General features: G+C 40.1%; 1 protein-coding gene across 4 annotated transcripts in view; it reads left to right on the forward strand.

The window, feature by feature from the left end:
- The window catches only part of tmem163a (transmembrane protein 163a), a 116682-nt gene that overhangs the window by 78524 nt on the left and 17427 nt on the right, over nucleotides 1-20731 (forward strand). For all 4 annotated transcript variants that reach the window (XM_052034022.1, XM_052033933.1, XM_052033756.1 and 1 more), the window contains one exon: nucleotides 13188-13284. In XM_052034022.1, the coding sequence (XP_051889982.1) occupies nucleotides 13188-13284 (97 nt within the window). The remainder of the gene's footprint in view (nucleotides 1-13187; nucleotides 13285-20731) is intronic.

A 20731-nucleotide genomic window follows, 5' to 3' on the forward strand; every position in this document is an offset into this window, starting at 1 on the left:
AATTTTGTGCTCAGTAAAACATTGCTTTCCTGAAAAAAAAGCTGAATAGAGATGTGTATCTTCAGCACCAGTGCACTGGCATAGTGTAAGTGATTTATACTTCTATGCTACATGTCATAAAGCTCTAGTAATTCTAAAAATTCAATTATAATTTACTATGCATTATAGTGGTTCAGGAAGTGGGCAGATACAGATTTTCTGTCAACTAGGCAATGATAGGGATCAGCAGACATTGGAAAAGCATGATGTACAGCAATATTATGGTTAAGTAACTCACAACTGCTAATCATATATTAACAATTCTAGCAGGGTGACAGACTTTAATTTCAAAGTGCATTCGAAGACCCCTGTATGGCAGTGTAGGTGTTTACCTAAACTACTACTGCTGCAATAATAAGGCTTTTCAGTCCTAACATTTGCTAACAGATCATTATGCTCGCAAGACACGCGTTGAAAGGGCGCTGAGTGCAGTTAATCATTGGACTCAAGTCCCAGAAGTTGGGCTCAAAGGATCTTGTTGCAGTGTCACAAGAATCGCAGTGACTTCACGTAGATGGTTGTCTGTGATAGCATCTTCATATACTATAATCCCACAACTGCATCAGCAACTGCTCAATTCATAATCGGTTACATACCAACAATCTCCATCAGTCAGGAGTCACATCTAATGTTCATATCCTCCATTCACCCTTGCACACTTTTCACTGTGAGTCTCACAACCATGTCTCATGATTTGCACACACTGCCAGCTATTCAACAATATTCCATCACACAAACATATTGCATACATTCTCTTGCAAGAGAAGGTAGCGCTTGACTGTGGACAACAGGGATAATCCTTAGGAAAGAGGTCTTGCTTACATGTTCTTATCTGGGAGAAATTGGTGCTGGCCGTTAATGGAACATCCATTTCTGGGGATGTGGAGAGTGGTGGGGCCAAAATCATTGAAGATTTCAGTAACAATCTTAAGCTCTTTTTCACGCCTTATCCCTCCTCATCCCATAATCACTATCAAGCAGTGGATGGTGTATTCGTGCTCCGCTCCTCTCCCTACTTCTCCTGCCACCCCATCACAACCTTACTCTTGGACCTTTTCTCCTTTCAGATACCCAAGAACTGCATCCTTGTTACTTCATAGAAAAATAACAAGAAGGCAGTGAACATGAAGACTCACCATCCCTTAAACTCTCTGCTATCAGTTCAGTTACTCTCAGACACTGCACATAGTCAAACTTGTGCATGGTGAGATGATGGGTTACATGGCCAGCAGTCAGGGTAAAGGTTGTACAAATTTCAACTCACTCCAAATGGGGCAAGATTAGGCATGGGCTCCACTACAGTGGGCTTCTGTAAGTATTATGATGGCAGGGTATGCACATTGAAAAACATTTGAAGCTTGTCTAACTTTAACAGCAATAGAGGATTTAGCACAAACTTGGCACAGAGCTTTAATGGAGCTTACAGCCTATCCTTTCTAGCAACTCTTGCCCACTTGTGGACCCAAGCAAAACATCAGTGATAGCACCTTCAAATACTATGTCCGACGACTGCACCATTTGCCCTAGACACTGCTCAATTTATCATGAATTACAGATCAACAATCTCCATCAATCTGGAGTCGTATTTAATGTTCATATCAGCGTAATGTTCATATAAAACTAATGTGCCAACTTTAATTGAGCACCAGCAACATTCGTTCAATGTCTGAGTGCTGCAGTGGAAATTCACACAGCTGTCAAGAAAGAGCAGACCTTCCTGATTGCTTCCTGTAGTGGTATGTTTATGCTGTGTTTTGTGAACATCATCTGGTACCATTTTCTATGGACATATGCATGTATGCATTGAAGGCAATTTTGCCAGGACCTAGTCAATAAGTTGCTAGTTACTCCAGTTTCACATCCTGATTGTTTTAAGCTTTGCTAATGCTAGTGAGTGCTAGTGAATCACATTCTATTCAAACAGAGAACCATTAAATGTAATAAATCTCTTTAGATCTAAAAATATCAGAACCTCTGTAATCCTAGAAAAATTGGGGTCTCTGCCTTGACTGAGATTTTTCATTACCCTTTACTGGAGACTTTTCCTGTCATCCTGCTGTGGAAGATGTGGTTAGGAAATTCCTTTGTTTAATTAAAATTTAGATCTGCAATTTAAATATGAATTATTTAACTGAGAGTGATGCATGATAATTTTTTTCCTCCAGCAGAATATATTTAATATTATCTAAATTAGAATATGTCATTATCATTTCCCCTTTAGGTCTAATGAGTGAAGTCTCATTTGTTCAACAATTCAAAAAGCTCAAAAGAAGGTATTTAAAAATATAGGCATTAAACATTGCAGGTATATTAATCATCTTAAAATGTGACAATGACTAGACCAATATTCCCTAGAAATTATTCATTTACTCTTCATTTTGCAGCTAGATTTCCTCGGTCCTTGTCTGTCAGAAATGTACTGTTTTCTAATATACATCCACAGATGGTGATGAATTGAAAAATGCATTTTCTCTGGTAGCTTGGCATACAACATGTGTTAATCAACATGTTATGCTACATTGTCACTCCTTATTAATTGTGTTAGAAGCAGAAAGAAATGATATATGATTCCAATGAAATATCTTTTATTCCCAGTTTGTTTCTGTTAAGTATGAGATGATGAGATATCTTTATTAGTCACAGGTACATCGAAACAACATACAGTGAAATACATCTTTTGCGTAGTGTGTCCTGGGGGCAGCCAGCAAGTGTCACCATGCTTCTGGCGCCAACCTAGTATGCCCAAAACTTCCTAACTCGTACATCTTTGGAATGTGGGAAGAAACCAGAGCACCCAGGGAAACCTGCACAGACACAGGGAGAACGTACAAGCTCCTTACAGACAGTGGCCGGAATTGAACCCCGGTCGCTGGCGCTGTAAAACGTTACGCTAACCGCTATTGTTATTGGTTAATTTTCTTTCTTAATGTCTTGTCTCCTGAATTGTGTAATATGATTGTGGTTTATTTATAAGCTGTGATATCATTGGTTATTAAGAAATACTGTCATAGTGAACATGGCCATTGCTAGAGCAATCAAGGGACAACTGCTCTTTGAACTCTGAGTCTGCATGCTCTCTTGAATTGACCTTGTGCAGTCATGCTATTTCTTACCTTCATCGTCATAGTACATAGATAATTTGGAATATCAGCTCTCATTAAATAAGAACCAGTTTCAATAGCTCCAGTATTGTTACAGAGGCAGAACATCACTTTGAAAGGTTGCTATGGTGGTGAGTATGTAGGAACTGTGACAGATAAGCTTCTTTCTGAAGTTAAAGGTTACCTATAGTCAGGACCAGTTTGAATGGAGATGACAGAAAGTTTAATGCTGTCTCACATTAGGTGCACACCAGGGAGCAAGAGAGAGAATTTTGCTGGGGTACGTAAGGGATAAGAACCATAGAACAATACAGCACAATATGGGCCCTTTGGCCCACCATGTTGTGCCGCCCTTCAAACCACACCTAAGACTATCTAACCCCTTCCTCCCACATATCCCTCTATCTTAAATTCCTCCATATGCTTATCTAACAATCTCTTGAACTTGTCCAATGTATCAGCCTCTACCACCACCACCCCAGGCAGCGCATTCCATGCACCAACCACTCTCTGGGTGAAAAACCTCCCTCTGACATCACCCTTGAACTTCCCACCCAATACTTTAAAGCCATGTCCTCTTGTTTTGAGCATTGGCCCCCTGGGAAAGAGGCGCTAGCTGTCCACTCTATCTATTCCTCTCAATATCTTGTGTACCTCTATCATGTCTCCCCTCATCCTCCTTCTCTCCAGTGAGAACAGCCCTAGTTCCTTTAGTCTCTCCTCATAATCCATACTCTCTAATCCAGGCAGCATCCTGGGAAATCTCCTCTGCACCCTTTCCAACACCTCCACATCCTTCCTATAATGAGGCGACCAGAACTGGACACAGTACTCTAAGTGTGGCCTAACCAGAGTTTTCTAAAGCTGTATCATCACTTCGTGGCTCTTAAACTCGATCCCCCGATTTATGAAAGCTAACATCCCATAAGCTTTCTTAATCACCCTATCTACCTGTGAGGTGACTTTCAGTGATCTGTGGATATGAACCCCCAGATCCCTCTGCTCCTCTACACTGCCCAGAATCCTGCCATTTACCTTGTACTCCACCTTGGAGTTTGTCCTTCCAAAGTGTACTACCTCACACTTCTCTGGATTGAACTCCATCTGCCACTTGTCAGCCCAGCTCTGCATCCTATCAATATCCCTCTGCAAGCTTCTACAGCCCTCCACACTATCCACAACACCACCAATCTTTGTGTCATCTGCAAACTTACTAACCCAGCCTTCCACTCCCTCATCTAAGTCGTTAATAAATATCACAAAAAGTAGAGGTCCCAGAACCGATCCCTGCGGGACACCACTAGTCACAGCCCTCCAATCCGAATGCACTCCCTCCACCACAACCCTCTGCTTTCTACAAGCAAGCCAATTTTGAATCCACACGGCCAAGCTTCCCCAGATCCCTTGGCCTCTGACCTTGTGAAGAAGCCTACCATGCGGAAACTTGTCAAACGTCTTACTAAAATCTATGTAGACTACATCCACTACACTACCCTCATCAATCTTCTTGGTCACCTCCTCAAAGAACCCTATCAGGCTTGTGAGGCAAGATCTTCCCTTCACAAAGCCATGCTGGTTGTCCCTAATCAGTCCATGTTTCTCCAAATGCTCATAGGTCCTATCTCTTAGAATCCTTTCCAACAGCTTACCCACCACAGACGTAAGGCTCACCGGCCTGTAATTCCCTGGACTATCCCTACCACCTTTTTTGAATAAGGGGACCATATTCGCCACCCTCCAATCCTCCGGTACCATCCCCGTTGACAACGAGGACGCAAAGATCCTAACCAACGGTTCAGCAATCTCCTCCCTCACCTCACAAAGCAGCCTGGGGAATATTCCGTCAGGCCCCAGGGACTTATCTGTCCTAATATTTTCTAACAACTCCAACACATCCTCTCTCTTAATATCTACATACTCTAGAACATTACCCTCACCTACAGTGTTTTCAGCATCGTCAATGGTGAATACTGAAGAGAAGTATTCATTGAGAACCTCGCCCACTTCCACAGCTTCCAGGCACATCCTCCCACCTTTGTCTTTAATCGGACCTACTTTTACCCTAGCCATCCTTCTGCTCTTTACGTACGAGAAAAAAGCCTTGGGATTCTCCTTACCCCTACTCGCCAAAGCCTTATGTCCCCTTCTCGCTCTCCTCAGCCCTTTCTTAAGTTCCTTCCTTGCTACTCTATATTCCTCACGAGCCCTGTCCGATCCTTGCTGCTTACACCTTATGTATGCTGCCCTCTTCTTCCTAACTAGTTCTTCCACCTCTCTCGTCACCCACGGTTCCTTCACTCTGCCATTCCTTCTCTGCCTCACCGGGACAAATTTATCCCTAACATCCTGCAAAAGATCCCTGAACATCGACCACATCTCCATAGTACATTTCCCTTCAAAAATGTCACCCCAATTTACATTCCCAAGTTCTTGCCTTATAGCCTCATAATTTGCCTTCCCCCCAATTAAGTATCTTCCCGTCCTCTTTGCTCCTATCCCTGTCCATGACAATTCTAAAGGTTATGGAGCAGTGGTCGCTGTCCCCCAAATGCTCACCCACCGATGGATCTGTCACCTGACCCGGTTCATTACCTAAAACTAGATCTAATATGGCATTCCCTCTAGTCGGTCTGTCAACGTAGTGTGTCAGGAATCCTTCCTGGACACACTTAACAAATTGCGCCCCGTCTAAAACTTTGGCACTAAGTAGGTGCCAATCAATATTTGGATAGTTGAAGTCTCCCATTATAATAACCCTGTTATTTTCGCATCTCTCCAAAAACTGCCTCCCAATCTGCTCCTCAGTATCCCTACTATCCCAAGTATCCCAAGCTATCTGATTGACATTCCAATGTCAATGGCATAACATACCGGTGCATTAATGTCTACCTCACCAGAAATTATTTCACTACTTTTAACACAGGGATACGTGTGTTTTCACAGGACATTCTAAACTGCTGCTATCACTGTACTTTAGTTCTTTGACAATTGAAGTAGGTCAAGCTGTAAATGCTGAACACACTATTCATTACCTGTGTGCTGTATATTAACATAGTTACATAAAGTGGCTGCTGACTGGGAATTTAATCACACTTCTTTCCTCCTCATATGTCTATCCCAACCATATTTACATATTGAGAAGACCATGTGTAAATTGCACCAATGAATATGAAGAGGTAGGGGTTCATCTCATCCTGGACGTTGATTCTTGTGGGCAGATTCTGAGTATATAGCATGGTTAGAGTTTGTAGGTTGGGGAAAAAATGATAGTTAGAGCTCATAGGCGGGGGAGAGGGGATGGTTAGAGCTCATAGGCGGGGGAGAGGGGATGGTTAGAGCTCATAGGCGGGGGAGAGGGGATGGTTCGTTTACATACATTGAATCACGTTTTGCTTGACACACAATGATATGTTGAAGTCAAGAGCCTCGGCACTCACCTAAGTGCCTTGCCACTTGAAACAAGAACATGATTGTATTACTGAATGCCTTTCACAGTGCTGGCACATCTTCAAAACCAATTAAGAATTTTTACAATGTTGTCATTGTAATACAGGAAATACAGAAGTGATTTTGTGCGCGGCAAGGCAGCACAATGCAATGTGATAATTAGATTATCTACTTTTAGTAATGTTGACGAGGGGGATAAATATTATTTTGGACAAACTTCTGTTTTCTTTGAAATCATGCCAAGGGTTCTTCTACGTTCACCTGACTTGTGCTGAAGACAGTGCAGCATTCCTGGAGTGGAATATGAGCCTAATTATGTTCTCCAGTGTCGGCATTGGGATTTGATCCCATATTCTTCTGTTTTGTAGTGGAGGGAGCTGCAGCTGATGCTACAGCATTATTTCAAAAGCTGATTTACTTTTACCTGCCCTTTGCCTTACTTTGTTTTATTTCCTCCAGTTGACCAAAAGTAAGCAAGGTCAGGGCCCACATCCAGCACATCACAGCACTTTGCAGCACCTTTTCTCACAGTGGTGAATACCAGCAGAGAATTGTAAGGAGAGGATATTAATGGATTGCAGGATCTTTTTAGGCAGTCACTTGGTGTCAAGGATGATTCACTTCTACTCTGCAGGTATTCACCTATCCTGGTCAAATGAGGACAGATATTTTGCAGTGCATCTAGACCCATACTGAGCACAGACCATATTAATGCCTGGCACCTTTCAATGTATGACTTTCTAAACAAACCAATACAAGGAGATACTGTATCATCTCTATACCATCCTTTTAAGTAAGGAAAGATTGCTGAGAAATTCTCTTGAAGCACAATGTATGTGGGCTATGAAATTGATTTTTGTTTGGAATGTGGGATCAGGGACTTACAACATTGATCATGAGATCTGCAATTTTCCTTCTGGCTTTTCAGTTCACAGGATGCATTAACATAAAGAGTGCTGTGCTACACAATGTTATTCTTCAGTTGTGAACTTTGGCAACAATGAGAGTAATTGTATAATTTATCATCCAACTAAAATTGGATATTAGCTAACAACAGGCCACTTTGGATCTTGAATCACCTTGATGTTTTTTTTTGCTCAGCAGTAAAAGATGAAACTTTTGTATTGTGAAGAAGAACAGCTTCTGGGTATTTTTATATTGTCTTCTAATGTGGGTTGTTAATTATTTTTAAAGTAGTGCCTAAATTATTGTGCCTGTATGGAAAAATGAAGCTAATCTTACAATCAAATTTAGTGTCAGGAATACATTATATTTTGCAATTATATACACACAACAGAATGTAGTGAATTAAAACAATTTTTCATTTTTATTGTTATCTTCACAAAGTTTTCCAGTAACAAACAACTTTCAACAGAATGAATTTGGATCTGATTCTGTGAATTAGTGCCTATATTTTAGTCTAGAAGAGTATATTTAATGCCAACACTTCAGCCAGCCAGGGTGGAAATAAATGGATAATTGGCTTAATAACTCAGGTTGGTGACTACACTGCTGTAAATGTCTGAGATAGATTTCATACACATAATTTAAATATAACTTTCCTTCATTCACTATTTTCTCCTGTTTTATTAGAAGTTGCTGCAGTTTGTTTTTCCTGCACTATATAGATCCTGTTTTTTTTAAAAATGTATTGAACTTATTCAGTAGCCTGTAGACTTTGTTGTGAGTTACATGTTCCACCCCAACTCCATTGCATTGGTTGACATAGCTCGGCAATAAATCTTCTGTGCACTGAAAGCTGACAGAGTCACTTTGTAAGTAATGGATGGCTGACATTGATGTGATTTAGGCTGTGTAAATGATGGATAATATTGTTGCAGCTTATATAACAAAATATTGTTGCTCCTTGGGGTGTGACTTATAATTTCAGTTTCTAGTTTCTTTGAAAGCCATTCATGTACTGTCGTTTATGTTGCAAAATATGTTGCAAAATGCAAGGTGAACTGTCCATTTTAAAATTGCTTTCCAAAATGAGCAGAAAGAAGTGAAAAACACTTCGTACATGGATGATTAAAATGCTTTTGATAGTGGTTAAATAAAATTAGCAGCCAAAGAAAGTGGCTCCATGGGCTGCTTGTGTTTGAATGTTTTTGAGCTTGGGACATTTTTGATTTGATTTAAAGAAAACGAACTTTATTAGCACATCTTTAGGCCCTAGGGATTAGTACTGCATTGATTTTTTTCTTTGTAAATGGTAACATTAGCTGTGATTTTAATCTTATTTATGCACAATAAAAATGATTGATTTACCAGATCATGAGCTACAGGAGACTGCATGTTACAAAGGAGAAAAGAGGAATCACCAAAGCAATTGGTGTTGTCAGATCTAGCCATTGCCTTCTGAGGCAGCCCATTAGGCTTGCAGATGACTTGCTACCGCTCATGACTAATGAGCACTGTATGTTAGGTGTTTTCCAAGGCGGTTTGAGGATGTCCTTGAAATATTATCTCTGTTCACCTCAGAATTGCTGGCTGTGATGGTGCTTGGACTGGCGTGCTTGCATCAGGTGTCTTAACAGACACGCAGATGATATGGCCTGTGCAGCAAAGCTGTTTGAGCGTGATCAGAGCCCTGATGCTGAGGATGTTGGTCTGGCTAATAGTGATTCACCCATATTACGAATGGATTTAGAGGATTTTGCAGAGACAGCATGGGTGGTATTTCTCCAGTGCTTTGAGATGCCCTACTGTAGATTGCTGATGCTTCCAACACACACAGGATGATGGAGATCATGGCAGGTTCACTGACCATGTGCTAGATTTGAGGTTTTGGTCTTTGAACATCCTTTTCCTTAGGAGCTGGGCCACTGTTAGTTGATGGTAGATTTTGTCATTAATATCTGCTTTTCTGAGAGAGGGCTCCTCAGATATCAGAAGTGATCCACACTGACTCAGGTTTTAAAGAGAATCTTGATCTTAATGCTGCAGTGTTGTGTGGTGGGAGTAGGTTGATGAAGTGACCTTTGTCTTCCAGGTGTTTTGTGTAAGCTGCTTCCTTTTGTATTCTTCAGTGAAGGAGTCAACAATGGTTTGGAGCTTGGCCTTGCACATATGCGAGTAATCTCTGCACAAGATAAGTCAATGATGGAAGGTAGTGTGAAGTTAGTTCAGGAATGGAGCTGATAGAGATGGAACAATTTCTCACTCTTCCTGAAAGTTAACTCCACTCCAGCATGAGTATGGATAGATAAGAGGGTTGGTATAATGACAAAATCTTGGCATTGGATTGGGTCTGTGGTCGACTGTTACTTAGGATCATGGCTTGCATGTCATCATAGGGCAGATGGTGGTGAATTTTTGGGGACAGCCAAATTTACCTACATAAAGAGCTATAGGAGTTTACAGTTTCACATTACTTCCCAAGGAGAGAAAAGCAGAGGGGTTACTACTGTTAGAGTGTCGCGGTTAGCGTAACGCTTTACAGCGCCAGCGACCCGGGTTCAAATCCGGCCACTGTCTGTAAGGAGTTTGTACATTTTCCCTGTGTCTGCGTGGGTTTCCTCCGGGTGCTCTGGTTTCCTCCCACATTCCAAAGACGTACGGGTTAGGAAGTTATGGGCATGCCATGTTGGCGCCGGAAGCGTGGCGACACTTGCGGGCTGCCGCCAGAACACTCTATGCAAAAAGATGCATTTCACTGTGTGTTTCGATGTACATGTGACTAATAAAGATGTCTTATCTAGATTATAGATTTAGTTTTGCTGCATGTCACCTTGGGTAATACATTGACCTGACATTCACAATCATTCAAAACCTATTCAATGTTAAAAGTAATATTAAAACACATGTAAATTTTGTGGCTATGCTTGTTTTTTCCCAATAACATGAATGAGCCCATTGCCAGTGAAACCTCCCTGAACCTAGCACAGTCCAAAGTGCAGTTGTCCTGAGAGCAGTAATCGGCTGTGCATAGGTTTTTGACTTCTGACTGTGCTTGGGAATCCTGAACTTTTGCACAGTTACATAAGTAAAAATCAGCAGTTTCAAATGGAATTGATGGCTTTTAGGTGGAATATTCAGACTATTAAAAACTATTAAAATTTGGGTGGATTTATTGCTTTTACAGTTCAGCCCTTAACGTGAACACTTTGCATCTTTGATGGAATATAGAATGTGTCATCTGATGGGCTAGAAAGTTCATGATTATGGATGTGTTTTCTAATTAAACAGAACTGGGGATAGGATGATTTACAAATGATGGTAACATGAAGCCATTGATCTAATCAGTCACCAAAAATGCTGTTCATTGGTGAAAAATACAGAAGGGTTACAAGCTTATAATTATTGAAAACAAATCCAGTTTTTCCTTTGTCACTAACACAGCTGCTGAAGGTAAAATTTCTTCCAAGTTTACACATAATCCTGCATTAGTTGCCATCTTAACTTTCCTTCAGCTCTACTAAATATTGTGCTGGATTCCCACCTTATGTGGTCCTCTGCAATAAAGCAAGATGCTGAAATGAATGTACATTTCTGTGTTTTAGAAAGGGATTAGAACTCATGCATGGGTGTGCATTTCTTGTGTGGAGATCGTGCAGGAGATGGTGTTAGCTTGTAGTCAGATATTCTACTGTGCCCACTGACTGGTCAGTGATAACTTGCTGTATCACGTGCTGCCACCTCAATTATTTTGTTTGCACTCTCAAAGACAGCACATAGGTATTCAACGCTAATACTTTTGTGGCCATGAATTTCCATAAACTATTGCCTGGGCCTGAAGCTCAGCAGCACCTGCATTTTCTGGTCATGTTAGACAACTGCCTAAATATTCCAAAGTAAATGTTGTTTCCTTGTTGATCTTGTGTAGTTGATAGGTGTGGGTGAGTAAAATTTATCTTTCTTCTCCCCCTAGTGGGGTTGTATCCTATGTGCAGCTAATAACCAATCACAACTGACTGAAAGCACTCTTACAACTACTTTAATGAGTGTGGGAGTCAACTATTTCAAAAAAGTCCAAGTAATCAACTTCTGAATTAAATTAACCTAAAAACATAAAACTGAAATTTAATTTTTACTTTTAATATTCAAGCGTCATTCTGTTTATTTAAAAACAACAGGCTTAACAAATGAATCATCATCTGATCATATGATTCATCCACTGACTATTGTCGCAATGATTACTTAATGATGACTCGGTCTTTATCACAAATGCCTACTGAACTGTCGTAAATAGTTCTCGAGATGATGTGACTGGCACTAATTGCACTGCAAATAGCTTGTGCGTATCCTTGCAGTCCTTCTACTTAAGACTGAAAGGTGGTTCCACAGGATAAATGTGGACAGAGGGTGGTAAGACCATTAATATGAAAACTCTTGAATTTGGGATATATTGTGCACTTCATGAACCAATCCAAGCAGAAGTAGTTGTGTGTCATAATACCATTAGCAGTATTCTGGAACTTTGAACAAGAAGAAACGTTAATGTACAAAATCACTAAGCACCCCACTGAACTGGCATTTACACACTGCCTGTGCCCTTCCTGTTCTATTGTTTCCCCAGCCTGTTACATGATGGGCTCTGGCTTTCATTATAGCTGCAGTCCACTAGAGAATTATACTGAGTTTCTTCTCTACCCCTTTTCTAATGCAGATTGAGGCATGAACTGCTGCCACAAAACATCAAATTTCACAACATAATGTCAGTGATAATAAACTTGATTCTGATTGTGATGAAGAAAAATAGTCCAGTCTGAGAAAGAAATGTACTCTTTGTTGTGACTGTAAACAAGCCACACGGAGACTGGGGCTCTGGTGTAAAAGGTCTTGACTGACCATGACAAATGGGCATCCTGGAAGAATCTCTCAAATTCACAAAAGAATCTTACTGAGCTCAAAATACGTTCAAGTTTTATACTCTTTTAGCACAAAGATTACAGCAAGAATACAATTTCAGTAGCTATAATTACATAGATTACTTCAATATTTTGATTATAGACAAGTAACTTTATAGAATTTTCTATTTATAATAGGACACATCTCAACTGACAAGACACCATTGAATATTCCAACACCTATGGATGTTCTGAAGGCTTTTGAGCACAAAACCCCAGACACCGTATTGAGGGATGGCTCCCTGAGTATACAAAGACAACAAATACTGTTTGACAGAACAAATCTGACTTTAACTATGCATTAAATGGCAGGAATATACAGTACTTTTAACTATGCCTTAAGTGAGAGGATGGCCATCTTGGGAGTTTCAATGTAAAAAATTCATAAAAATATTCATAAAAATTCACAACCATAATTTATTAACATAAAAATTCACCTATTCTAGCATAATTTACAATAGTGCAAAACCAGAGGGTCCTACACCAAAATGGTTGGTTTCAATGTCCTTAAAGTATTAATGAATGTTACATGTGAACAGTTTTGTTTTTTGAAGACTTCTTTTTGTTTGTATTAATGTCTGCTATCAACATAATCCCTGATTAAAATTGGCATTCAATCTCTAACATTCTAGAAGTACTAAAAAAAATGAATACCCATTTCCAGCCCATGGAAAGATCAATTTGAACAGTCTGTAGTAGTATCATTTTTACATGGATTATCATCTCAATGTGAATTTCTCCTCCACAGAGCTTGTGTCATCTTGGGTGTTATTTTTCTTGTATCAACTGTCTGCATTATTGGCAAAGCCATTCATGACCTTGCTACAAAGCTGCTTCCGGAAGTGGTAAGCTGAATACTTCAGAGCGACTTTCTTTTACTGCTGTTACTTGATATGATCTGCTATGTCTGAACTTTTGAATAGTCACTATGTATCAAGGATTATTTCAAGTTTTTAATATTTGTAACTTGAAAAATATTTGTTGGATATATCTCTGTTTATGGAGTTGTATTAATTGTTTTTAACCATAGTTATTTATAAGAGTAAACATCTAAAAGATGTTCCATTAGGACAAGCTTGTTACAATAGCTTACTCATAAATATGGACAACACCCACTGTGAAGGTTAATGCGATATATTATACCTTTCAAAAGAAACAAAAATATCATTAGACTTTATGAATTCTTCTTTGTCTGCAGATCATGTACGATGTATCTCGTTATCAACTTGCCTGCATTCTTTTAATTAACTATCAAAGGATCACATTCTCTAATCCCTGAAGTTAATATTCCAGGGTATCTATAAATGTGTAGTATTTCATTTTTTTTATATGATACACAGCTGCACTGCGAAAGGATCCTTTCAAAAATATATTCCTTTTGAATTGTTTCAGATTAAAGTTCAGTTTAAGGGCCAAACATAAGGGCTGGATCTGAAGTCATCAAAGTTGCATCTGACTGCTCCTTTGGAGTCATTTATTGTTATCTACAGTCTAACTGAGAATTCTCAATTGGTAAATTGAGCTCCACTGCGTTTAAAATAAGTTTTTAAATTGGATCATTTCTTAAGCCTACTTTTCCAATTGAAATCTACAGTCTTGAAAATTTAATACCACAACATTAGAAAAAAAGGATTACTGATGAAAATTAGCTGCTCAAGAAGCAGTTTTGCTGATTGCCTGTGGCTTTCCATATTTTTATTTGCTTGTCTTATGTTTATTCTTAAGCTGATGTTCATCTTCACCAACAAGTTGATTCTTATGTTTGGAGGACATTTAGTGCTAATTTGACTTGTAGAAAAGCAGAGTTTCGCTACCTACCAAGCCAAACAAGACTGACAATATCTTCTGGTAGGATCAGGTGTACATTCTGATAATACAATTGAGCTCAGGTCAGGTACGGTTGTGTAGGGTCTGTATCAGTCAACCCACCCCACTATTCTATTTAGCTCCAGATAATTTGCTTGTGTTACGAACCAGCAACAAAAGAAACACTGAGTTATGATTCAGTGTCAAAAACTATTTTATTAATCACTACTTATGATAATACGAAAAATAAAAGTGAAAATGTTAGTATGTTAGAAGTAAAAATGTTAAACCTTGAACATTAACCCCAAAACTAAACTCTTTGTGTGTGTGTGGCAAAGTCCCAAACTCCAAGTCCCAGGAATGGTTCTTAAAGTTCAGTTCCGCAAGCCATAAGGTGAAACATGAGCAAAGGCTTCTTCAACAACCACCATTGTCTGAAGATAAGACATAGATGTAGAGAACATAGAGAGGATAATTATGAAATCCAAATGTTTCACGATGGAACCCAAACGACACCTTAGTGTTTACTCGGTAGTGACTTCCTCACCCCAAAAAGCATCCGAATCGTAGTCATCCACATAAATACCTGTTTCCTTCTACAGGTCAGCAACAAAGTGAACTCCACTGGATTACTTCCAATTTCCATACATGGATTTCAGTGGCAGACACAGTTATTGTTTCTCATCCATCGATAGAGAAAACTAGCAGGCTGGTGTCAGTCTCCCTTTTCTCTCTCTCTCTCTTGCTCTCTTCGACTTCGACTGACTTCTCCAACAACGTCATTACGTCCTTTATCTTTTGTTGACGTAAGCGCGCCACACACACACACACACACACACACACACACACACACAACTAACTCTATCTTAAAGGGACATTCACTGAGTCCGTAACACTTGGAACGTGTCTTCTGTTCTTGATTAATATTCGGCGTTTCGCCTTCAAACAGATCAATAGCATGTTTGGGATTGTTACATCAATGCTTTGGTCAGGTTAGATACTGAAAAAAAATTATAAGAACTTGGGTCAGGTTTGGATTGACTATGGTTGTGCTGGATTCAGGTTGGATTCCAATTTTGTACCCAAATAGAAAAGGTATTCCCATCTCCCATTTACCTGGAGTTCACTTTGTCCTGACTTTCCTTGGACAATGTAGTTGCCATGCAGAATGTTTCACTCCAGCCCAACAGTGACTGGTGTCATAAAGAGTGTTCCTTCTTGTGGCTGTCAATAACATGCAGGCTAATTCAATTGTGAAAAGGCTTTATTTACCATTGGCCATGGAAATGGGTTCACATGGTTCATTGTGCTGGTCTTTTTAATCTCTCAAGATGTTGTTAGTCTTGGTTAGAGCTAGAATGTGACAATCAAATGTAGAAAAAAATGTCTTTTTATCTTTATGTCTTCCAGTCATTCTCAGGCATAATTAGCGAAACTGATTTAGAAAACTCTTGTAGAATCGTAGAGACAAATAATAGGAGAAATCAATGAACATTGTAAGTAGTTAAACTACAGATCAATGAGCTTTTCAACAATAATAAAAGAATTCTAATTATTATTGCAATCTTACACTAAATTTTAAATGATATAAAACAAAAAGAAACTAAATTATAAGAAAATATTGTGTAGAACGTACATTTTGAAAACTACAGTAACTGTACCACGATAAATCTTAATGTCTGGCACAGTAATTATCAGACTAATAATGCAGAGGCTAGGACTGGCAATTCAGAGACCTCAGTTCAACTCCCACCATGGTGACTTCTGCAATTTGATTTATTTTTTAAATAAAAAAATACTAGTAATGATGAACACAAAACTACCAGATTACTGTAAACACTCAGCTGGTTCACTATGGCCTTCAGGGGAGGAAATATGTTATCCATACTGGTTTGGCCTGAATGTGACTGCAGACCACCAATTTGACTCCTAAATGCCCTCTAAAATGGTTTAGCAAACTGTTCAGTTCTACCATAACTGCAACCCTAACAGAGAGAAAATAAAATTTAACCAGATGGACAAGCTAGTATTGACCGAGGCACCAGCTTTGGACATGACAAAGTTGTCTAAGTGTAGTCAACCTTGCAAACCTCCTCAAAAAAAAGCAAGGTGATCACATGGCCTTGTGAGATTTACAGCCTTCCACATGGGTCTGGTTGATATTGACCACCTTCTCATTATTTGGCAGGTGCTGTATGTCAACAGTGCCATGTTGATGAGCTGCATCAATGCTTGCACTGCTTTAAAGAAGCACTGCAGTACTTACATTCCAGGTGTCAAGGTTCACAGTGGTCTTTTACATGCCCCACAACCAACCATCATAGCTCTTGCTACCATCTATGAGCAGCCGGCCAGTAAGGACGTGCGTTGTCTATCAAGAGCTCATTCAAGTGTGATGCCAATAACTGCATTCACAATTTTCTGCTCAGCAACTGCCCTGTATTTTCCTTCTCTCTGTCATGTGGTCACCATGCAAAAATAGAAGCCTCTGAAAAATAAACTGGGCTGTCCACCTAACAGATGACACTGAGAACATTAGCAGAATGGCAGAGTCAAGAAAACAAATACTGTTTTGCTGACTAGCAGCTTTATCTTCATGAAATCACAACGCCTAAGCAATCCTAGTAATCTATCGGAAGACAGGTTGCTTTGAATGTCACTAGCCCCTTTGAAAACAGAAGTTAAAACTTGCTCTCTAGCAAATGGACCTTGGCTTACAGCTGTCAGCTTCCATGACCACACCTGTAATTTGCTTGTTCTGCAATGGAAGCTGCAACAGTGGCCAGCTGTTGCTGTAACAGTTGGATCCAAATGTTTTCTGTCTGAGGTGGCCACCAATGTTATGCTTGGCTCCTGTAGCTAGTCTCACGCAATGAGAAGCATGCTTACTTAAATACAAAGATCATTCAAAATAGCAAGCAGCATATTGTGGGCCTGTTGCAAGTGCTATCCAATGTGTCATTCACACCACAGAAGTTCCTGGCAATGACCATATTCCAAAAAGAAGCATCTAATTACCCACCCTTGACATTCAATCACATTACCACCGCTGAGACCCCGACCATGAATATCACCATTGACCAGAAACTTAACTAGATCAACCACGTAAGTACCATGGCCATGAGAGTAGGTCAGAGGTTATGGTGAGTGATTCATCTCCTGACATCTCAAGGCGTTTCCATCATCGCCAAACAACAAGTCAGGAGTGTGATGGAAAACTCTTGACTTTGCTTGGGTAAGTGCAGCACTGGCAACTCTCAAGAAGCTCAGTGCCATCCAGGATGAAGTAGACCACTTGACTGGCACTCCACAACCACCCCAAGCATCCATTTATTTCACCACTGATATGGTGGCTTTGGTGTTTATCACTGAGGCAAAAGGTGTAAGTCGATGTTTCAGAGTGAAACCCTGCGTCAAGACGGAGAGGGCACAGGCAAGAGTGCCAGTATATAGCAGTACATGTAATGTAGCCATAGATGATACACACCTATGGAATAAAAGAGACTGCAATGCTGGAAGCTAGAACAAGATCAGAACACTGGAAGAAATGATTGGGTCATTCTGCATCTGTGAAGGCAAAAGATGTAAACTGATGTTTCAGGTCAAGTCTGGGTCAGAAGTACTGAGATGGCCAGTATATAGCAGTAAGAGGAGTGGGGGGGGGCTGCTGGTGGAGGAATAATATAGCTTATAAAAATGTTTAAAATTATGAGAGGCATAGATAAGGTAGATGGTTACAGTCTTTTCCCCAGTGGACATAGGTTTAGGGTGAGAGGGGAAAGATTTAAAAGGGACATGAGGGGCAACTTTTCCACACAGAGGGTGGTGAGTATATGGGAGGAGCTGCCAGAGGAAGTGGTTGAGGCAGGTACAATAGTATCATTTGAGAAGCACTTGGTAGGTACATGGAGGGCTGGGGCTTGGAGGGATATGGGCCAAATGCAGGAAATTGGGACTAGTTGCGTGGGCACCATGCCTTGACTGGGTGAGCCGAAGGGCCTGTATCCGTGCTGTATTGCTCTAGGACTCTATGTGGGGGGGGGGGGGGGGTGGTAAGATAGAAGGTGATAGGTGGAACCAAATGGGGAGGAAGTGATGGGCAGATGGAACCAGGTGGGAGGAGCGGATGGGAGCGGTGAACAAAGGGAGAAGAAGCCAGGTGGACAGATGAGTGTGTGTAGGAGAAGGGAGAAGAGCACCAGGGGTGTGGATTACCTGACATTGGAAAATTTAATGTTCACTTCGTTGGGTTGTAAGGTACCCAAGCAGAACATGAGATGTTGCATCCCCTACTTATCTGGTTCTACCTATCACCTACCAGGCTCCACCTCCCTCACCCCCCCCCCCCTCCACCAACCCCCACTCCTCATACTGCTGTATACTGACAATCTTTACTCTTCCCTCTCAGTACTTCTGACTCAGACTTGACCTAAAACATTGATTTATACCTTTTTGCCTCCACAGATGAAGAGTGAACCACTCACTTCTTCCAGTGTTCAGATTTTATTCTAGATTCTAGCATCTGCAGTCTCTTTTTGTTTTCCCAGGTTTGTATTATCTATGGAATGCAATAGATTTACTCACCCATCTATTCTGACAGCATCTCCCAAACTCAGCAAGAAAGACAAGGGGAGCAGGTACATGGGAACAGCACTACGTACAGATTCCTCTTCAATTTGCACATCATCCTGACCTGGAAATATATCACTGGCCTTTCATCATTGCTGGGTCTAAATCCTGGATCTCCCTATCCAACAACACTATAGGAGTATCTTCAGCACGAAGACTGCAGCAGTTCAAGAGCTGTCTTCCTGAACACTTCACAGGTACAAGAAGAGGCAGCTTCTCGACCTGCTGCAGTGTTTTTTCTTTGGGAAGGAAGGTGGTAAATGCTGGCCTAAATTCTGAAACTCAATAAAACAAAATATGTGAGAATTCATTCATCCACAATTTAAAAAAAAGATTAAATAGAATTTAAGTGGTTCAAGCTATGAACAGTACATACTGAATATTTCTTAAATTTTGAGTGCTGATTTTCCATGTCTAAGACAGCCTATGACCTTAATGTTAAGGAAGGTGAAACAATTGCATGTTTATTTTCAGGCCTGGGTACCGACTGAGGCAAATGTAGGAAATACACCAGCAGAGAAACTATAGTGAAGGAAACATCCAATAACTATTTCCAGACTAAAAAGACTCCAGATTGAGCAGTAACTCTTAGAAATTTGGGTCTACTAGGGATTACTTCTCAGGCTGTCAGGGTAGCACTTATTGAAAAAGCTCATCATTCTATCTGTATCTGGGTGAAATTCAATTTTAGTTGGGTCACAAGACTGCCAGTAGCTGATTGGTTTACTGTTATACATTCCACTGAATTTTCCTTCCATTTAATCTTAATGGAAAGAAAAGCAGGGAAGGATGTATTTAAGCTAATATGCTACCATGTATGTTATGATTCTGGTGAAGTTGAATTCTTCTTTCTTCTGTATCCCTCTGTATTCCATTTCTCACTATTTACAGAGGAAAATTCCATGAATGATTGATAATGTTTGTCAGTTTCTCAGACTGACAAAAAAAAAGTATTTCTTTACATTCTGAGTAAACCAACATAAATCTAACATTAAAAGGAAAATACTGCAGTTGCTGGAAATCTCAAATGAAAATAGATTATGCTGGATATACTCAACGGGTCAGACAGCATTGATGGAAAAAGAAGCAGCACTGATGTTTTGGGTTGATGATCTTTCATCAGAATTAGGGAATTTTTCTTCATTAAATCTACCACTTTGACATCTTAATTTCTTATCAGTCAAAGCCTTGTATTTTTAACTTGCATGAATATGACATCCTTTAAAATACAGCAATTAAGATAATTCTTTTTAGAAACCTTCCAATAGAAGCAGGAAAGATCTCTAAGAACTATGAATGACAATAATGAAATCAGCAAAAGTAGTGTGAAGGTTTGAGTCCTCTGTTGCCATGGTGTAGCCCTCTGGTGCTCTGGGTGGCAGCCAGTGTGGCTCTGCCCCCGGCCCTTGCAACACAGATTGTGATGGCAGTTCTCTACAACTATTAATTGGCATGACAAAGATACTTAGTGGTACCTTCATAGGCATGCTTTGTTTAATACACTCCTGTTTAAAGCATAACACTGGTATTGAGGTGTTTCTGAAGAATAATTGGAGATGAGTTGTCCATTTACACATGAACCCATGCCGTCAGGTTTGCTTGATGAAACTTTGATGTTTAAAGTTGGGGCATTTTCTGTCATTAATCATCTGGCAATATGAGGTCCACTCACTGCTGAGCATGAGCATTAGCAGATGAACACAAATTTTCTGCCGTTGTACCCACTTGCCTCCCTCGTCCTTCTTGATGGTAGATACGATGGGTTTAGGAGGTGCTGTCAGACTAGCGGTGAATAACTGCAGTGCATTTTGTAGATGGTACACACTGCAGCTACTGTGCACTAGTTGTGGAGAGAAT

Source organism: Pristis pectinata, chromosome 1, assembly GCF_009764475.1.
Source record: "Pristis pectinata isolate sPriPec2 chromosome 1, sPriPec2.1.pri, whole genome shotgun sequence".
Lineage (NCBI taxonomy): Eukaryota > Metazoa > Chordata > Chondrichthyes > Rhinopristiformes > Pristidae > Pristis > Pristis pectinata.